Here is a 20,883-nt window from a genome sequence, read left to right as displayed (position 1 = left end):
AACTTACAAATTTGTTTAAGAATTCACTCTGTTATAATTTAATATTACGATAGTAATAAAAATAAATTATATTGGGTTTTATAAAAATTAAGTTCAATTTATTCATATAATACAAGCATAATTTTAAAATGACATTCATAAAAACTAGTTTAAATACATATTTTGCATTCAAATTTTAAAATAGGACATAAATAGACACTATCAAGCGCCTTCGCCTGTCTCCTTCCCTCCCACGGCATGGGTCAAAAAAATTACGACAAACAATATAAAACTTATGCAAATACTTCACATGGGGAGAATCAAAGTTTGGGACATAACAAAGTTCAAAGTTGAAACATAAAATAGGGAAGCAGCATTTTGCCATCTAATTCGCAAGACCCATGCATATATAGTTCTGTGACTTAAATTGAACAAGAAATTACGATTGCTTAATTTTATTCCTTAGGCCTAATTTCAATTCCTTCGATAAAGAGGCCACACTTCACATTAACATCATCATTATCATCATCCATAACCTCTGTGACACTCATCTGCACTTCAGCTTCTAAGTCTGTATTGAAGAACTCTCCCATCTCAATCTCCAACCACCCGTCGCTTCTCAATATTGGACGTTGCAATCCAACAACTCTGTCGTTTGGAAATTTTATGATTGGATCCAAACAAACAAATTTGGTACTACCATGGCCACCAAGGATACCAACCGATAACTCCATAGGACAATTATAAAAACTCTCAGGATAGATCATCTTAAAAACAAGAATAGCAACATATTGAGTATTTGGGGACAAAACAAGGGTGTTTTATCACCCCACGAAATACAATCGACCACACAAATCTAAGATCAGCAACTTCCGGGAACCTGTTAAAAAGTTTTACATAGAAGTTGCAAAGATAAGAGGAATACATAAGTAACACAGAAAAACAGAACATCCAAAATCAGTACAGTAGTTATTGAAACAAGAAACAGAAAAATGCTGAGTGATTCATTAATTCATAGATGGAGTATTTATACAGGCGTAGATACATTTAAAAATAAAAATGATCTAAAATAACACTAAATGTCAACTCATTAACTATAAAATGGAATCAGTAACGAATCATAACAAACTTATCAACAGGTCAGTTACGTTGATTGGTCAGTGAAATGCCAAAAATTATGCAGGAAATACAATAGCCAAGTAAACTTTCCATAGCTGCTAAGGACCTATACACAGCCTATGCAGATAGCTGAACACTGACCGTATATTGCTTCTCTGGTTCCCAAGAGACAAGTGAAATCCATAATAAAAACATAGTAACCTTTAGTGGGTCTGGAAGTGTCCACATGTGACATGTGAGGACAATTCAGCAACTACATAGACCTGAAAGTGTAAAGGGAGACTCTGGCCAGGTGTGCCTTTCAAATATATGAGTAGAGTATGGACTGCATCTAGGTGAGGACTGTGAGGCTTGGATACATTCTCAGTTTATTGACAGGATAGCTGACTACAGGTCTAAAAATTGTCAAGTATGACAACAGTGTACCTGTCAATTGTCTTTAAAGGGAATGGTTAGCCAGTGGAAGTTGCATGGCGAGAAAGACTGCATGTTTTTGTTTCGCTTAGGTCCACCTCCTAACAATGAGGAAAACAACTAAAAATTTTGCTATTTGTACTAGAATCCTTCTCGCATTTCCACAATGTAGAGCTGAAAGGGACTTGGACACTTGGTAATTTCCCAAATGCTAATCATCAAGGAACCCAGTTTAGCCGAAATTCATTCAACGTTGACTAATGTCACGCAGCAATACCTCTTATTTTTTAGAATGGAATCAATAGCCACCATTCAAGTGTCAATGGCATCAATTCACTGAGTACCCATTCGATACGGTAACCTCACCCTCTCCAATTCTCTTAATCAAAGCACCAATTGATAGGAATAGCTCTTATCCACTGAGGGAGATGGTGCTATTTATTATATAAATAGTAACAGTTTAAAAATGGAAAACCAGAGACTGAGCTCCTTTCCATGGAAGAATTCTCCTAGCCTGAGCCAAAACAGAAAGGCAATTGTGCCCCCAATTGAAATATTGAATATTACCCCATCTGTTTACCAACCAGTTTCCCCCTTTTGTTTCTATCTCCTTTAACAGGCACAATAATTGGTGTGCCTCCGTATAAGAAAATGGGATTCAAACTAACACAATTTTACAAAATCAGTTTGTAAAGTGATAATTGTTTTTCATTATATATATTATTATTATGGTTATCTCAATAGTCGATGTAGGATCCCCAACATCTTGGGCATGTAAGAGTAGATTTGCTGGATTTTGGGTTTGGGATGGATCTAGGTGACACAACAAAACAATAGATAACCCTGCAGACTTTTATTTGAACGATGAGTACTGCTGTTGTCTCTTAATAGTTTACACATGAAAATTGATGTGAAGTTCCCTTTGCTGCTGGGAAATAAGTTAAAGCTAAATCTTTAGCAATGCCAGATCAGAGAGGGCACGATAGGACCCAACAACAGCATTGACTTTTGACTAGAAGGTATGTTACAAAAAAAAAAAAACTGATTGAAAAAGTGGAAAATGATGGATATGATATGGGAGTAGAAATTGAGAAAAAATGCAGCCAGTGAATTCATTTGGTTGATTAATAGATGCAGTAATTATGCAAAGGTGTGATCCAAGAATGAGCATAGAAAAAACGAAGGACAAACCTGGAATCGGGATCGGTTATCCAGATCCAATAATAGTGAGTATTGGCACAAGCCATGGCGAGAGATCTGGCAGCAAGCATGTAACATTTATTGCCAGTTTTTTTGTGCAGTTGAAAGCTCTGGAAGGAATTGGAGATTAAATTGAAGCAAAAGGTTTGAAGAGTGGCAATGGCAATGGCAATGGCAATGGCAATGGGACGTACCTTTGTACCCTGTTCGATGATGATAGGGCGATTTGCGAGAGCGAGATAGAGGGCCTTCTTGGGAGCATAAGCATAAGCATAACCATAGTTGAGAAGCAGAGGAAATTGATAAATGTCGGAAGGGAGAAAACGTTCCCAAACGACGTCGGATTCAGCGGCCGAACGGAAAACCTTGGAAACCAGCGAAAGCCTGCATGCATCCGCAGGCGTGGTGCCACAGAGTATGTTAGCGATGCAAGTTGCAACCTTCTTGCAGACACTCTCTAATTTTTTATTTCTTTTTATTTTCTATTATTGATTCTTAGATTATTATTTTTCAAAATTTTACTCTTGTGGTTGATAAATTTTTAGTAGTCTTTTTTATTTTTATTTAATTTTAAATTTAGTTAATTACTTGATGTATAGAAATAACAAAATGCTTGTAGTTTATCTATTTTTTAATATTTAAAATTAGGATTGATTATTAAATATGAAAATATTACATTTTTATTTATTTTGGATGAAAAGTCTTAAAATTGAATGTCGTTTATAGAAAAGTTAAATAAGAGAATTTTGATAAAAGTTAGGTTGTGCATTGGATTGAAATTTTAAAATACCATTTTTTTTTTATGAAAAAGCTTCTGAACTTTAAAAGCTTGTTTAGGGGTAAATAATTTTAAAAAGATTATAATCAAGAATTTGTAATTAAAATTTTAATAAATTTACATCAAAATATAAATTATAAGATTTAAAAAGATTTTACGAGATTTAAAATGAGAACATGAATGTTTAAAGATAATACAATAAATAAAAAAACAGAATATAAATGATAAGGTTTGAATAGAAAAAATGAAATGAATATAATTTTGTAATATTTATAGATAATTTATTATAATTAATTTCATGTCCTTCTAAATAATATTTTTCATATAATTTTTTTAAAATTTTAATATCCTTTTGTTCATATTTTTAAATTTGAACAATAAATTAAAAAAATATAGTATTTATTAACTAGTAACATCGAAGATGAGGATTTATTTAAAAATAAAATTGAAAATTTTATTAGAACAATGTTCTTTGTGAATTTTTTTTTGTAATATTATATATTTTAACATATATTCAACTAGTGTCTTAATAATAGAAATATTGACTTAAAAATTGTGAAATATAATTTAAAGATATTAAATATTTTTATGTTTAAATTCCTATAGATGCTTGACAAAAATTAAAACAAGATGTTAAAAGTCTAAAATTTATAGATAGTATAAGCTTTCTAGCAAGATAGAAAACTTCATTGAACAAATAAGTAGGTGTAACCAAAAAACACTTTGAAGTTCAAAAGTCAATAAATATTTCACTAGAATAACATTGTAAAAAATAACATTGGCTCTTCAAATGTCATCCTCGCTGAGTTATGATGAATTCTATCGATTGTGCAAGTTGCTTCAACAAATGGTTGTAAATTCCTTTGGATTTAGAGTGATAGCAAGTTTGTCATGCAGTTTGTGACTCTAGGAGTGCACAACTCTCACCCTATCTAGATATAGTTTCAACAATCAGGTATTGGATATTCAAAGGGTTTAACAGTTCGTATTTTTCATGTACTTGTGGAAGGTAACTGTGGGATCCAAATCACTTGTCTCATATTATGTCCCACCAATGAAATCTTGACATGTGGATAAAAAACATAATATATATTCCAATTTTTTATGTATCTTTAACAGATTACTTACATTGTTACTCTTCTTTTGTTACAATACCTTGATTAAGAACATGTAATCCGCATAATGCATTGACTGCACTCCTACTTGTTGTTTCTCCCTTATAATCCGCATAACTCCAATGAGTCGTGTAGAAGAAAAATCAAACTTCAATTTTAAAGTTTAAAATTTTAATAACCAAAATTGATTATACACTATGACATCCTCTCTTTTCCTTCAATTTTTAATTGGGGTTATCGCACTGTGTCAATTGACAAAGTATTGCTTACCTAATAAATCATAATAGTGTATACATGGATTGAGTGTCAAATTTAAGGAAAAAGACTATAGAAATAGTAGAATGTCTAATCATAATAGTATATATTGGGGAAGATTATCACAACATAGGGAGAGGGAGAAGGAGAGTAAAGGCATAAGAAATCCATTAAAGATACGTGCAAAGAATAAAAAATATAGTTTTATTTTTATCCACATATCAAATTTCATTGATAAGACTTAATGTAAGACACCAACATAAAATCAATGATTTAGATTATATTGTAGATAGACCTCAATATGTTCTGTTTATTTACTCATTAAGAATATAATAGAGTTGATAACGTCCTAATCATCATCACATTTAGTTTTGAGTTTAGCCCTCCTATGAAAAAAAATGTAAAAAATAATAAGTACCATCATCCAATGATGTGGGTTGTTATTTATTTTAGAGAGATCAACTGAATATTTGGTATGGAACCCAAAACATTTCACAGGCAATATTTCTCTATGATGATTTCATTTCAATAATCTTACTCTTTAATATTGATCACTTGATTCAGGTTCCTTGAGCTTTTGAACCAAAATAACCCTTTGTATGGATTATGCCTCATATTGAAACCGAAACAATTTATTTCACATAAAAAAAATTATTCTTTTAACCGTAATATTTTAGTTTTTTTTTTTTTTGGTTTCTTCTTTGTACCAATTAATGAAGTTCCTTTACAATAATACACATAATTATTTGCTTGATTCTTATTCTGATCTATTATCCCTCAGTTTTTTTTATTTTAAAAAAAAATTGATGGCATAATATATATATTTGATCATGTAATTGTTTCTATTTTTAAAAGCAAAAGATGTATATAATTTTGGTGTATAGATTTTTTCTTTATTTTATTCTTATAATAACTATTCCAATTTCCAAACCACTACTACTACCAAAAGAAATCCACTTATACCCTCCAACAATAAATCATTCAATATTATTTAATCTCTACTATTTTTATCTTTTATTTTATTTTATTTTTAAACAAAACATGCAGAAACACTGAGTGCCACTTTTCTACAAATTCAAATATGCATTAATATAAAGTCTAGATGATATTTCTTAACATATTTATATTAGTTACAATTTTAATATTCACTATTAAAATTAGTTAGTAAAATACTAAAAATAAAACAATAATTTTATCAAAAATAAGTTACATGAATAACACAACTTCTTTTTAATCTATACTTCCATCTTGAAGAGATTAATTTATAAACATTAGCAATGTAAAATACATTAGCAAATATTTAATAAGATTTAATTATTTTATCACATCATTACATTTATGATAAGATAAATTATTAAATATTTACGTAAAAATATTTTATACTGAGAAACTTCAAAATATCTGCAAACGAACTAAAAGAAATCCAAAACTCAAATGGATGATGCTTTGACCAAATTCATATTGAAACCCAAATATGGGAGATAGTGAAAATACTATTTTTGTTTCATAGCAGGCATTTCTGAAGCCCTAGCAATGTTATCTCTCTGACTCCCTCCACAGTCCCTTTCTTCCCTTGACTTGCTGAAACAGAATTGATACAGTCGATTAGAGTAACTTTGATAATTCTTATAACTGATTAGATATAGAACTTGTATTGATCAAATCAAAACAGTGAATACCAGTGGTTTGACTTAAACCTCCCCCCTCACAGCAATACCAGCCTCCATTCATTAATCAAATGCGCGATGTTACCACGCCTTTTATTTTACATATGGACATTAATAATATATCCATTAGTTCAATAAAATTAACTTCAATCCTTCACACAAACGTTTGGAAGTGTGTTCAACACTTCGAAGCTCGAGGTGTTAACAAAACAGGGTTCACAGCCGAAAGTTCCACAAAGTTAGATTTGTGTAATTCTTTTTTAAAATCTAACCCAACTCAATTCGATCCTAAGTAAGTTTGGTTAGATTGATTTAATCAAATAAACACAATTAAATTTATTTATTTATTATAAAAAGTTTAAATCTTTCAAAATTTGTAAATTATTTGATATATTACTACAAACATAATACTATCATCCTATAAAGTAAATAATAATACAAACTAAATTATAAAATTAATTTATTAATTTATTATATTATTATCAACTCAAACAATCAATATTAATTAATACAAAATATAAATTTAAAATAAATATTATATTATTATAATATTATCAATCTAAAATATAAAATTTATTACTAAATAAAAGTCATAATGAGTATGAACCTAAATAAATAATGATGATGATTATTATTATTATAATCAAGTTAAATCATGAGTTGAAAACATAAAATCTGTTTTCTAACCTGTAAAGTATCTTATTTTAATCGAATTAGATTGAGTGGAATTTGAACACCGAAAAAATTTAACCCAAACAAATTCATTGGAAAAAATCTAACCCAAACAAACTTATTGAACCGATCTAGATCAGTTCGAATTCGGAGATTACATATATATCCACTTACACTCTTAACATCAGCATTACAATAAATGTTCAGAATTTCATCCACCATATACAAGCAGTTTACCCCCTCATCAGTGATAAGAATCACAAGAAGCAATACAACTTATGTATATAAAAGAGTAGCAGTTTGGCACGATAATACATCACAAAGTTCAACGGTTGACGCTTAAAATACACAAGCAGCATCATGCCCTCTAAGACGCAAGACCCATGCATATAAAGTTCTGTGAATTACATCAAACAAGAAATTCCGGTTGCTTAATTCTCTCTCTTTGGCCTCACTTCTATTCCTTCAAGAAAGAGGCCCTTCTTCCAATTACCATTCGTAGTCTCTAAGACACTCATCTTCACTTCATCTTCTAAGCCTGGATTGAAGAACTCTCCCATCTCAATCTCCAACCACCCATCGTTTCTATCCTTTGGACGTTGCAATCCCATGACTCTGTTGCTTGGCGTCTCTCTGTTTGAATCCAAACAGACAATTTTGCTACTAACATGGCCACCTAAGATTTCAACCGATAACTCCACAGGACGGTTGCGAAATCCGTAGGCATCAATCATCTTGAAAACAAGATAAGCAGCATATTGAGTATTTGGGGACAAGGCACGGGTGTTTATCACCCCACGAATTTCAAGCCAACACACATCTTTAAGTTCAGCAATTTCTGGGAACCTGTTCAAAAGTTTTACACAGATGTTGCCAAAAAATGAATAATAAGTGGCAATGATGTGTTTCACAGAGAAGAAAAAGAAAAAAGAAAGAAAAAAAAAACATAATCAGTGCAGTAGTTATTGAAACAAGAAACAGAAGAATGCTGAGTGATTCATTTATTCATAGATGGGAGTATTTATACGGGTGTATATGATCTAAAATAACACTAAATGCTGACTCATTATAACAGGCACACTAATTGCCAATTGGTGCCTCCCTTCACCTTGGGTCCGTGGGAGTAGACTTGCTGAATTTTGAGTATGGATCTAGGTGATACGACAATAGGTAATTATGCAGGTTTGCTACCGAAGTATCCCAGCATAGTACTTGCTCAACAATAATAAGATTATTTTTCTTGATCATGTTATTTTCATGTCACTAAATCTTACTTCCACTCTTCCATTTTAATTGTCAGCTTTTCAAGAAAATTTTGCTTCTACTTATCGATGGTTTTCAAAGTCCAGGATAACATTAATTATTCTTTTGTCAATTAACATACCTTTCTTATTCATCATTAAATTTTCATGAAAGATGATCATATTAATCCATACCAAATTATGGACCGATATCAATAAAATTGATAAATAATAACAATACTAAATTATGGACCGATATTAATAAAATTGATAAATGATAACAGGGAGTTTGAGAGGTGAGACATAGAACATTTATTTCTTAAACTTTCTTTCCATAATTCAACCAAAAGAAATACATATTCTCACAATATATAATAAAGACAAAAGATGAAAAATAAAATTAATATTTTATAAAAATTATAAAGCACCTTATTAAAAAATATCACAATTTCTTTACATATTGTACCTTATAATAAAAACTAGAATTCGTTTTATTTTATTTATGTATAAATTGTGCTTTATAAAATACCACCTTTTTTTTAATCACCATGTCTATTCTCAAATGGCCATCAATTTAGTAAAATTCAGCTGCGAAAATATGACAGAGAGAAAGCAGTTGAAAAACCCTACGGCCATTTTTTTTTGTTGTCGCTAGAATCGTTCTTAGGAGATGACTAGCCAGATATATCATGGATAACATGATACTTACAATTGAATATCACAATATTGTTATTTTCCGTCCAAGCACTCAACAGTTAAGGATCGGTTTATAATCAGGCTCAGGATTCAATCCATCAATTAAGTCACGAGATTCGAGAATAGCATATAGGAATAGGAGTAATGTTTTAGAAAAAATCTAAGCCATTCATTGATTGTAGACGCAGTATTTGTGCAAATGCAACAATTACAAGCGCTGACCTGGAATTGGGATCGACTATCCAAGTCCAATAGTTCTCATTATCGCCCCAAATAACGGTGAGAGCTCTGGCAGCAAGCATGTAACATTTCTTCCCACTCTTTTTCTCCAATTGAAAGCTCTGCATTCATTTCATAAAACAAGTAACGAATAAACTGAAGCTAAAGGTTAAAAGAGATTCGAAACGCGTTTTGCACCTTTCTACCCTGGTCGATTATGACAGGGCGATCCGCGAGAGCGAAATAGAGAGCCTTCTTGGAATCGTAGTTGAGAGGCGCGGAAGCTTGGGATACGATGGAATGGTAATCGGAAGGGAGAAAACGCTCCCAAACTTCGTCGGATTCGGCGGCTGAACAGAAAATCTTGGAAACTGCCGAGAGCCTGCACACGTCCGCCGGGGTGGTGCAAGAGAGTATGCTCGCCACGCAACCTTCCGGCAACGCCTGAAACTCCATTCTTGATTTCTCTCACTTCTCAATCCAACGCTAACACCTACCGTTGTTTAATACTACTACCATTTCACGCTTTTATGCCTTCACTCAATCACCGCTGTTTGATCAGGATCCTACGGCTTGTATTTCCGTATCTTGAATTCCACTTAAAAAATATGTATAAATGGAATAGATTCCCAGCCGTTGATTTCATGACACCGTGCATCATGAACCCTCTGGATCCACAGTTCGGTATTTTGTTTACGCGCATTCACTGTGCATGCATGTGCTTCCTTCTTTCTTTTTTCTTTTTTTTTTTTCTTCTTTTTTTCACTTTTAGTTTTTCGTCAACTCCGTGTCCTGTAAGGATCCACTTTATCTTATTCCCGAATTGATCTGTTTCATTTTTTTTGGTAAAAAATATTTTCTTTCCTAAATATGTTAAATACGTAAACTAGACATTGTATAATACATTTAAATTACACGTATTTAATATTTGTCTAGTTTTCATTTATTTTATTTATTATTACTAGAAAAAAGGCATGCCTGTATTGTATTAAAAAAAAATTACTCATAAAAAAGTAATTATTAAAAAATAAATAAAAGATAAAATAGTGTATATAAAATAAAATAAAAATAAAAATTAAATAATAAAAGTATATTAATCTAATTAGTATTATGATTAATCTATTAGTTTTAAGTTCTTAAATTTGATAAAAAAAATATTTTTTTTAAATTTTTTAAATAAAAGGGTATAATGGTCCAAAATTATGGAGATCAAGGTAATTACTAAAAAAGGTATCCATTTTATATATTAATATAGATTCTCTCCATTCCACAATCACTATATTTTAAATTTTGGCTTAATTGTATTTTTGATCTCTCAAGTATTGTAATTCGGCAATTTTAATCTCTAAAGTTTTAATTGGATAATTTTAATCCCTGAAGAATTGTAATAATGTGAGCTTGGTCCTTCACTTTTTAATTGAACAATTTTAGTCCCTCAAATATCATAATTGTACGATTTTAGTCTCTCCTATTAAAAATTTAATAATTTTAATATATATATACAATATTTTAAAATTATACAATTATTTTTTTATTCAAGTTAACGCATATTATAATTTTCTTCAATGCATCAAATGATATATTTATTATTAATAAATAAATAAAATTTATATATTATTATTTTTATAATATTACTGATAAATTAATATCAATTATATTATTAGTATATTTATAGATAAATTAATAATTTGATAGATATAATTTATTAAATATTAATGTACTTTTACAAAAATATAAGTATATTAATTAGAAATATATATATCTTTTGTTATATATTTATATTTTTGTAAAATTATATTAATATATATTAATTCATATTTATCAAATTATTGTTTTATCTATAAATATACTAAAAATATTATTGATATTAATTTATCAGTAATATTAAAATACTAATAATATATAAATTTTATTTATTTAGTAATAATAAATACATATCATTTGATATATTAGCAAAAATTATAATATATGTTAACTTAAATAAGCAAACAATTGTATAATTTTAAAAACATTATATATATATATATATATATATATTCTAAAATTACTAAATTTTTAATGAAAAAGACTAAAATCACACAATTATAATAGTTAAAGGACTAAAATTCTTCAATTAAAAATTAAGGGACTAAAATCATACAATTACAATCTTTTAAGGACTAAAATTTTTCAATTAAAATATTGAGGATCAAAATTGTACAATTACAATACTTGAAGAATAAAAAATACAATTAAACCTTAAATTTTTTACACATATATTAAAATAAATAAATAATAATAAATATATTACTTTTTTATACAATTTTTTTATTAAAATAACTTCACTTTCTTAATAAATATATTATTTTTAATAGTAATTGTTTACGCGGATTCACACATGCTTCCTTTGATAATTACACATGATACATTGATTGCATATAAACATGCAATCTTGATCATTATCTCCCTTCACCGCCTGATTTTAGATTCTACACCGTGCAATATGCGATTTATTTTAGTAACCCAGGTGATTTGATATTTAATTATTTGTATAAATAAAAATTAATAACAATAATAAATATAAAGTATAATAATATTAAAAATAATTAAAATGATGTATATATATATATTAACTTGTTAATTATTACAAATTATTGAAAATTTCTTTGTACACAATATTATAATACATATTTGAATCTTTATTTTCATTATTAATAACTAAAATTTTAATTTATTCTTTTATGTAGTTCTTTAAATTGTTACATATAATTGATTGGGAGAAAAAATTGGTTTTAAAAGATATAAAATTATGTTTAATTTGTTCTAAGTTGCCAACACATTCTAAATGAGACATGGAGAATCAACGACTTCTTAATAGAAGTGTCATATTTTTTTAAAATTTTTGTAAATGCAAAAGAAAATAAAAATAAAAACTTAATGATTAGTTTTAAATCAAAATAATTAAAATGGAATAATATTAAAAAACTATAAATATTAATTTTGTTACCTTTAATCAAGAAGAATTATTTTTATACTAGATAACATTTTTTATTATTTAACTCATATATATATATATATGTGAGGGGGATTATAATTACACCGGTGTAACTTTTACTAAGTATTACACAACTCAATAACTTTATATTAAATGTGATTTTTGTACATCCAACTGTTAAATTGAAAGTTTTTTACTCTTAGATCATATATACAAAATTTTATATTAATCCAAAATGATTTAATACTTCATTTTTATAAAACAAAATTGACGTAATATATTCATTTCAAAATATTCTAAAATATGAACACTTTGATTACCTTCAAGTTGTTGTTCAAATTTAACAAAATTTGATATACACATATAAAGTTAGATGAACTTTCAATATAACGGTTGGATTTACAAAATTCACATTTAAGATAAAGTTGAACGGTGTAATACTTAATAAAAGTTACAATGGTGTAGTTATAACTCTTATTTATATATATATATATATATATATATATATATATATATATATATATATATATATATATATGTCATATAAAATCTTTGCTCTCGACCTCAATAGTGCTCAATAAGTCCAACTTGGCGTCCAATGTAGTAAAAATAAACATTTTCTGCAAAATCATGAATTTGCAAACCAAAGTATCCAATACACATAATTACATTTCAATCGATAAAAAGCATTATAGTATACACACTAATCATTAACAAGGTGCAAATTACACATATTAAACACACTCAATCAATATCCCCATACAATTATTAATGCATTCCCATAGGATTCTCACAAAAACTCACGGGGTAAATCAAGATTCACAATTTTGTACCGAACACACAAAATTAAAGGCATTAGCATTTACACAACATCAAATAGAGTACCAAAGAGTAATAGAGAAGATAAAGACGCATTTTTTGGGAAAACCCCTCACATACAAATAGATAACAGAGATAGTATTAGGAATCAATCTCACTACCCATCATACATCCCACGTCCAGAGTGAGACTACTCATTTCCCCCTTTCTTTAATGAGCGATAAAATATGCACATGAATCTTTGGGGTTTCTTCTATGAGCTTTAGTTCTCCCGACTCATTAAAACGTAAATGCACGTTAAATTAAAAAAAAAAGTAATGAGCATAAAATGAAAACTAATCAATTAACTCCTCTTAAAACATAACTCCCTCTTAACCCCATAATTAAAAACAATTAACTCAAGTTACAAATTATTCCCTCAAAATAATTAAATCATTTAATAATAAAACTTTATAATATACCCATTAAAGTATAAATAATTAAAACAGTTATCAAAATCAATCCAAATATTTATAACAAAATACAATAATTAATAATAAATAAAAATATAATTTTAATAGAAAAATTGGGATGTTATAATTTTTCATTCCTTTTTAAAATTTCGTCCTTGAAATTACTTATCACAAGCAAAGACGTATATGTTTCACGTATCTAACGTGCCAACTCCCAAGTAGCACTTTTCTTAGTATTCCCTCCCCAAATGACATTGACTAAAGAAATTTCCTTAGATCTCACTTGTTTCACCCTCTTATCCTAAATCCTTGAAAGAATAATTCCATAGGTGAGGTTATTCTTCAATTGGATGTGGGATTCAACAATATGGGATTATACACATATTTTCTAAACTGAGAAACCTGAAAAACATTATGCAAGTTTAAAAGAGATAGCGGCAAGGCAATTTGATAGGTTATATCACCAATCCTCTTAAGGGTTTATTAAGGACCAGTAAAATGTGGAGTAAGTTTGCAGGACTTAAGTGCCCTACCAACTTGAGTCCAAGAAGTTACCTTTAGGAATACATGTTATCCTTCTTTAAACTCAAGGTCTTTCCTTCTCTTACCATGGTAGCTCTTTTGCTTACTCTGAGTTGTCGTCATCCTATTGCAAACTTTAACATGGAACTCTTCCTTAGTTTTGCCCAATATAAGGGTATTCTACGATGCCCAATATAAGGCTATTATATCTAGACTCTAACATGGAACTCTTCTCTTACCATGCCCTTAGACTGTACTTCACATATGTGGCGTCATCTTGAGTTAGGGAGTAGGGATAAAGATAGTAAGGTTTTGTGTGTAATTTGCCTGTCAACCTTATGGTCTGTCTGGTAGGGATGGCAACGGGGCGGGGCGGGTACGGGTTTCATGATACTCGTCCCCGTCCCCGCAAGTTAAACTCATCCCCATCCTCGTCCCCATACCCGTCGGGTATAGATTTTCATCCCCATCCCCGTCCCCGTCGGGTATCGGGTATACCCGTACCCGTCAAATTTTTTTATTTTTTATTTTTTGTAAAAAAAATGATATTTTTAAATTATTTTTTTATTATATTATAATTATAATTAGGTTATTTATTTATCTCATATTATAATAAATAATCACACATAAAAAATATTAAATTTTTTTAAATAATTAAATTGAAAGTGAATATTAAATTAAAAATAAGAACGGGGACGGGTACGGGTACAGGTACGGGGCGGGTAAGTACATACTCGTACCCCTACCCGTACCCGATTTAATATATCGGGTTTTACCCGTACCCGTACCCGTACCTGGTCAAATCGGGTATTTCCCGTCAAAGTCGGGACGGGTACAGGTATATTTGCCATCCCTACTGTCTGGTTAGCAAGGAATGCAACTGTATTCAAAGGAAGATCATTCCATGTAGAGTCAGTGGCAAGATGCCTTGCAAAAATCTTGGTCATAGGTTTGAGATCTCTACAAAAATTCAACTTTCTCTTTTTATAAGTGAATTACACAACCAGATTATTGTATCAAAAGTCTGATAAGGATAAGGGAATTTTAATCTCTAGTGACTCATCTGTTTGTAATGTTTGGGGTGGGGTTCTTTTTCTATATTATTCATTATGTTTTGCTTTGTGTTGTAAGTGCTCTAATATGTACTGATAATATTGTAAGCTCTTTTGATCACTCATTGTGATTAAAAAAATCTTTACTTGTTGAATGAAATTTTACCTTAAAAAAAAAAAACTCTAAATCTCATACCATAGAGTGCTTTGTAGGGTTTCATCATTACACTAAAATGGTAGTTATTGTTATAAATACCTAATCATTCACTTATTCAAACAGTATGAGACTTTAATTGTATCTCAACATTAACGATTTATATATTCAAATTATGTTATTGTCTTTGTAATTTTTTTAAAAAAAATATACAAAAAGTTATTTAATATTCAAGGATGTAGTTGTGATATCAAAATTTAATATTTTGTGCTTTTTTCCAACATTTGTAAGTTAAATGGATTCATCTTAAATAAATAAAAAAAGTCTTATGAAGGTAGAAATAGAAAATAAAAGTATAAATTTATATAGAATAAATAATTATAACTTATATTTCTCTCATTTATATTCATTTATATTAATTAAAATAGGAAAACAAAAGATAATTTCCATTGCTAAGTATTACAAGTAATTTTGCTAGCAACCACTAGTGCCTACGAATTAATGGATTAATATCGATTGGGAGAATAATATATATAAAGTCTTACATTTAAACTCTATCATTATAATTTTTACTAATAAAAATGTAAGTAATTATATAAAAAATTATTTCTTCTATCCATAAGAACAAAACTCAATGTCAATATAACTTGTAATAACTCATTATATTCAATCAACTGATTTTTTATTTATTTATTTATTTTTATATAATTTTAACAATATTAATATAAAATATTCATTATTAAAATTAGTGATTAATTTTTATCAAAATAATGAGTACATACAAAATACATATTCTTCTTTTAACATAATTTATTTCATATTTAAAATTAAATTTTAAATTTTAAATGATTTGATTAATAGACACAAACCACCATTTTATACCGAACAATGTTGGTAAAACTGAGTGATATCCTAAACTTTTAAAAGATTTATATCTGCCAAACATACGTAACTAAATATCTTTTGAATTTTTACTTGTACTAATATGTGACGGTCAATCATGTTTCAAAATATTCAAAACAAAATAATTCTACATACATTAAATTAATATAATATCCGTAAGCAAAATTTTTGTGTACAGTAAATCATGAATGTAAGAAAATATTTTTCTTGTAATCACATTGTTTAATTGATTAAAAAAATGGAAATAAATATTAATGATTTTTTATTAGAATAAATAAGTATTAATATGTTGTTCACACAAGTAAAACTAAATTTGAATTATTTATAACTTAAGTCTCAAGTTTAAATATTGTGAATAAAAATAATATTAAAAGTGAATATACATTTATTAAAAATGATTAATCAACTTTCTAATAAAAATTAGACACTAACAAAGCTAATGAATAACTCACATATGCATGTAATAAAAAATAAGATAAGCAATCACGGAAACACTTTTTTCTTCTTAAAATATATTTTAATTAATCCTTGCGGAGGTGAATCTGTTTTATTTTAGGCTTTGCAATGTTTTTTCTTGTCATTTTTATATCTTTAACATTCTTTTAGTTCTTATTATAACTTTAGTTATAACACTGGCATAATTAACAAAAAGAAAATTCCTACAGATTAAAAAATTAAATATTAATTACAAGAATTAAATATATAAAGTATTTAGAATTAAAATATGTTATTTATAAATATATAATTTAATGGAGTAATATATTTATTATTTTATATACAACTATATGTAAATGGATATATTAATTTATAATTATTTTTTGTCTTTACATGATTTTATTTTTAAATTTTTAAATAATAAAGATAATATTAAAAATTAATCATCCATATAAAAATTCAAATAAGTTGATCATTTCTAATTATTCAAATCTTCAAATTCTTAATAACTACTTTGATTATTTAATTTTAATTTTTTATTAATAAAATTTACATTAAACACAAATACATAATATATATTTCATATACTACCAAAATAAAATTTCAATACTTATCGTAAAACAGTACTAATCACATATAAAAAAAATGAGTCTTTAAAGTCGTTTCAATTTCAACAAATATGTGAGAACACATTAAATGATTTCATCTACCAAGGCCAACAATCATAGACTTAAGTACATGTGCGCATTAAATATATGTTGACAAATAACAAGTTCTAACCAATTATATTGTCGCTTTATAAAAGTGTAACTAATATTTCATCATTTTTTTTATTAGGAGACACAATTTAAAACAAACATAATATTTATTATTATTATTATATATCTAAAAATATTAAGTTTAAACAAGTGGAGTCAACATGTTTTAGTATTAATTTTTATGTGTTAAAATAATGTTTAATCAGCAAAAAATTATACTTTAAGAAAATAAATTAATCCTTTATTGTTTATGGACAAAAAAAATGTTAAGTTCATTTTTATCTTTTGTTCCTATTAAATACTCCTTTCATTTTTTTTATTTGTCAAATTTTTCTTAAATTTTTGCTTTTACTTATTTGTCATTTTTAAATTTTAAAAAAATATTAATTATTATATTATCAATTATACTCTTACATCTCACTTAATTTTTAATTAATTTATTCATGACAACTAATATGTACTTTTTATAAAACAAAGTATAATGAAAGATGTTATAATAAGAAACATTAAAATTATTCTATAAAAAATAGAAAAAAAAATATTATGTTTCTTCATATGTGTGAAATAACGAAAAAAATATGTATATCTTGTAACTAGATAATGAGACAAGTATTTAATAAATATTATAATAAATATTCTCTCGTTCATCTCTTAAACACTTTTTAATTATCATTCATCAATTTTATTAATATTGATAAATAAAAGTTTTAATATATAACATATATCTACCTCTCCGAAGAATTGAAAATTTAATGAAAATAAAAAGAATAAAATTTGATTAGAAATGTCTCATAATAATAAAGAAAAATGATAATGATGGAAGTCGAGACATCCAACAATCTTCCACTTGGAGGCTGATCACATCAACTGCACTCTAAAGTAAATCTAGTAAACCTCAAAACCATAACACCTCCAAACTAGTGCGACGCCTTCTCAACAATTAACCATGAAGGCCAGTTGAAGCTATGTAAAGTTTCAACTTCTCAGTAGTAACCACCTTGGTCAACGTATCTGCAAGATTCTTTGACCCAAGGATCTTCTTCAAGAACAAAGTACTATCACTGATTAGCCCTCTAATGAAATGGTCTCTCAATTGGATGTGCTTTGTCTTCGCATGAAACACAAGATTCTTTTCAAGATGAATGACACTCTGATTATCACTATAAAGAGCATTGTCACATTGTTTCTTGCCCAACTCTTCAAGAAATTTTTTCAACCAAATCATTTCTTTACCAACTATTGAAATAGCCATATACTCTATTTCTGTGGTTGAAAGTGCAACGCTTTTCTAAAGTCGAGATATCCAACTAACTGTTGTGCCACCTACTGTGAAAATAAATTATGTAGTACTCTTCCTTGTATTTGAACAATCTCCCAAATCTGCATCACAATATCCTTCCAAAATAATATTATTCTTACTGAAACATAATGCAATCTTAGAAGTACCTTTTAAGTAGCGTAACAACCACTTGACAGCTTCCCAATACTTCCTTCCTGGATTAGACATGAATCTACTAACAACTCCCACTACATGAGCAATGTCTGGTCTAGTGCATACCATTGCATACATTAAGCTACCAACTGCAGATGCATAAGGAACTTTAGTCATTGCTGCCTTGTCTTCATCTGTCTTAGGTGAATGCTCCTTTGAGAGATTGAAGTGAACCCCCAAAGGTGTACTTACGATCTTGGCATCCTGCATGCTGAATTTCTCTAATAATTTCCCAATATACTTCTCTTGAGATAATATTAAGGAACCTTCAGATCTGTTCCTACTGATGTTCATGCCCAAAATTTGCTCTGTAGCACCCAAATCTTTCATTTCAAACTCTTCAGACAATTGTGTCTTCAATATATTGATTTCATCCATATTAGATTCTGCAACTAACATGTCATTAACATATAATAGTAATATGATATAGGATGGACCAAAATTTTTCAAATAACAACATTGATCCATGGCACACTTCTTGTACCCTTTCCTATTCATAAAATTGTCAAACTTCAAGTACCACTGCCTTGGTGCTTGTTTTAGTCCATACAAACTCTTAGTCAACTTACAGACCAAGTTCTCTTTTCCTGCTATTTGGAAACCCTCTGGTTGCACCATGCAGATGTTCTCATCAAGGTCACCATGTATCTCTTGTTGCCATCATGTTCTTCCTTGACCCTGAACACCCACTTGTTCTGCAATGCCCTCTTTCTTGATGGTAGGTCAATCAAACAGCAAGTTTTATTCTTCTTAAGTGACTTCATCTCCTCCTGCATGGCTAATTTCCACTGGGCTGCATCATCCATCTGTAATGCCTCATGATAACATAGAGGTTCTCCATCATCAGTCAACAACAAATAATTTGCTGAAAGAGAGAATCTATGAGGAGGCCTAATAACTCTGCTTGATCTCCTCACTTCAATTACTAGAGTGAATGGAGTGGTCTCATCAACTGTCCTATTTTCTGAGCTCTCACATTTTCCTGCAATGTCATCTTCTGTAATGTCATCTAACACTGCCTCTTGCTTCTCTGTTATTTTTTTTAGCTTCAACATTTGTCTCAAGTCTGTTCTTGTACACGACATTTTCATTGAAAGTAAAATCTCTGCTTCTAATGATATTTCTGTTTTGATCATCCTAAAAGTGATATCTCATATCATTTTCTCCATAGCCAATAAAAATTCATTTTCTTGCTTTTGGATCAAGCTTGTCCCTGTCAGCATCTCTAGCATGAACATAAGAAACACAACCAAATACTTTCAAATGAGAAAGACTTACATTCTTATTTTGCCATTCCTCCTCAGGAATCTTGAACCCTATGGGAACTGAGGGTCCTTGATTAATGAGGTATATTGTTGTGCTCATTGCATTTGCCCAGAATGTCTTCGGTAACCTACATGAATTCTCATACTCTTTGCCCTCTCATTCAAGGTCATGTTCATTCTTTCAGCAACACCATTCTGTTGAGGTGTCTCAAGAATAGTTTTAAGTATTCTAATTCCATTCTCAGCACAATAATTAACAAATTCAGTACTACGGTATTCACCACCATTATCAAACTTTAAACATTTAACTTTTAATTATGTCTCTTCCTCAACAAAAACTTTCCATTTCTTAAAGGTATTAAATACTTCTGATTTTTGCTTGAAAAAATAAACCAATACCTTTATGGTGGAATCATAAATGAAGGTAACATAATACCATGATCCTCCCAATGATGAGATTAATGTTGTTTCGTACACATCTGTATGAACAAGCTCCAACTTTTCAACCTTGGACATCCTCCTTGACTTGGCAAAAGTAACTCTCTTCTGCTTTCCAAACATGCATGGTTCACAAAAACCAATTTCTACCTCTTTCAGTTCTGGAATCTTCCCCTTTGAGACTAGTATCTTCATACCTTCTCACTCATATGACCAAGTCTCTGGTGCCACAAAGTCGAAGAGTGACCAACATCATTACTAACT

General features: G+C 28.9%; 1 protein-coding gene and 1 pseudogene across 2 annotated transcripts; both read right to left on the bottom strand.

The window, feature by feature from the left end:
• Positions 1–266: 266 nt before the first annotated feature.
• Positions 267–4,720, bottom strand: LOC109812342 (F-box protein PP2-B11-like; annotated as a pseudogene). The gene is made up of 4 exons (XR_014428202.1): positions 4,646–4,720; positions 2,907–3,194; positions 2,704–2,822; positions 267–859 (listed from the first exon to the last, which is right to left on the bottom strand). The product of XR_014428202.1 is annotated as an F-box protein PP2-B11-like (transcript).
• A 2,552-nt stretch (positions 4,721–7,272) lies between these two features.
• Positions 7,273–9,865, bottom strand: LOC109818672 (F-box protein PP2-B10). The gene is made up of 3 exons (XM_020384206.2): positions 9,554–9,865; positions 9,359–9,477; positions 7,273–8,045 (listed from the first exon to the last, which is right to left on the bottom strand). The coding sequence occupies exons 1-3, from the start codon at positions 9,809–9,811 to the stop codon at positions 7,631–7,633; spliced, it is 792 nt and encodes a 263-aa protein (XP_020239795.1). The 5' UTR covers positions 9,812–9,865; the 3' UTR covers positions 7,273–7,630.
• Between the last annotated feature and the right edge of the window lie 11,018 nt (positions 9,866–20,883).

Source organism: Cajanus cajan, chromosome 7 (genome assembly GCF_000230855.2).
Source record: "Cajanus cajan strain Asha chromosome 7, NIPB_CcT2T_4, whole genome shotgun sequence".
Classification (NCBI taxonomy): domain Eukaryota; kingdom Viridiplantae; phylum Streptophyta; class Magnoliopsida; order Fabales; family Fabaceae; genus Cajanus; species Cajanus cajan.
Note: the sequence above shows the minus strand (reverse complement) of the source record. Positions and strands in the feature narration are given on the sequence as shown.

Excerpts from the sequence above, each read along its gene's own strand:
- LOC109818672 (XM_020384206.2), bottom strand. The coding sequence starts at position 9,811 with ATGGAGTTTCAGGCGTTGCCGGAAGGTTGCGTGGCGAGCATACTCTCT. Across the intron at positions 9,478-9,553 it reads TAATCGACCAGGGTAGAAAG|AGCTTTCAATTGGAGAAAAA; the intron begins GTGCAAAACGCG and ends AAATGAATGCAG. Across the intron at positions 8,046-9,358 it reads ATAGTCGATCCCAATTCCAG|GTTCCCAGAAATTGCTGAAC; the intron begins GTCAGCGCTTGT and ends ACTTTTGAACAG.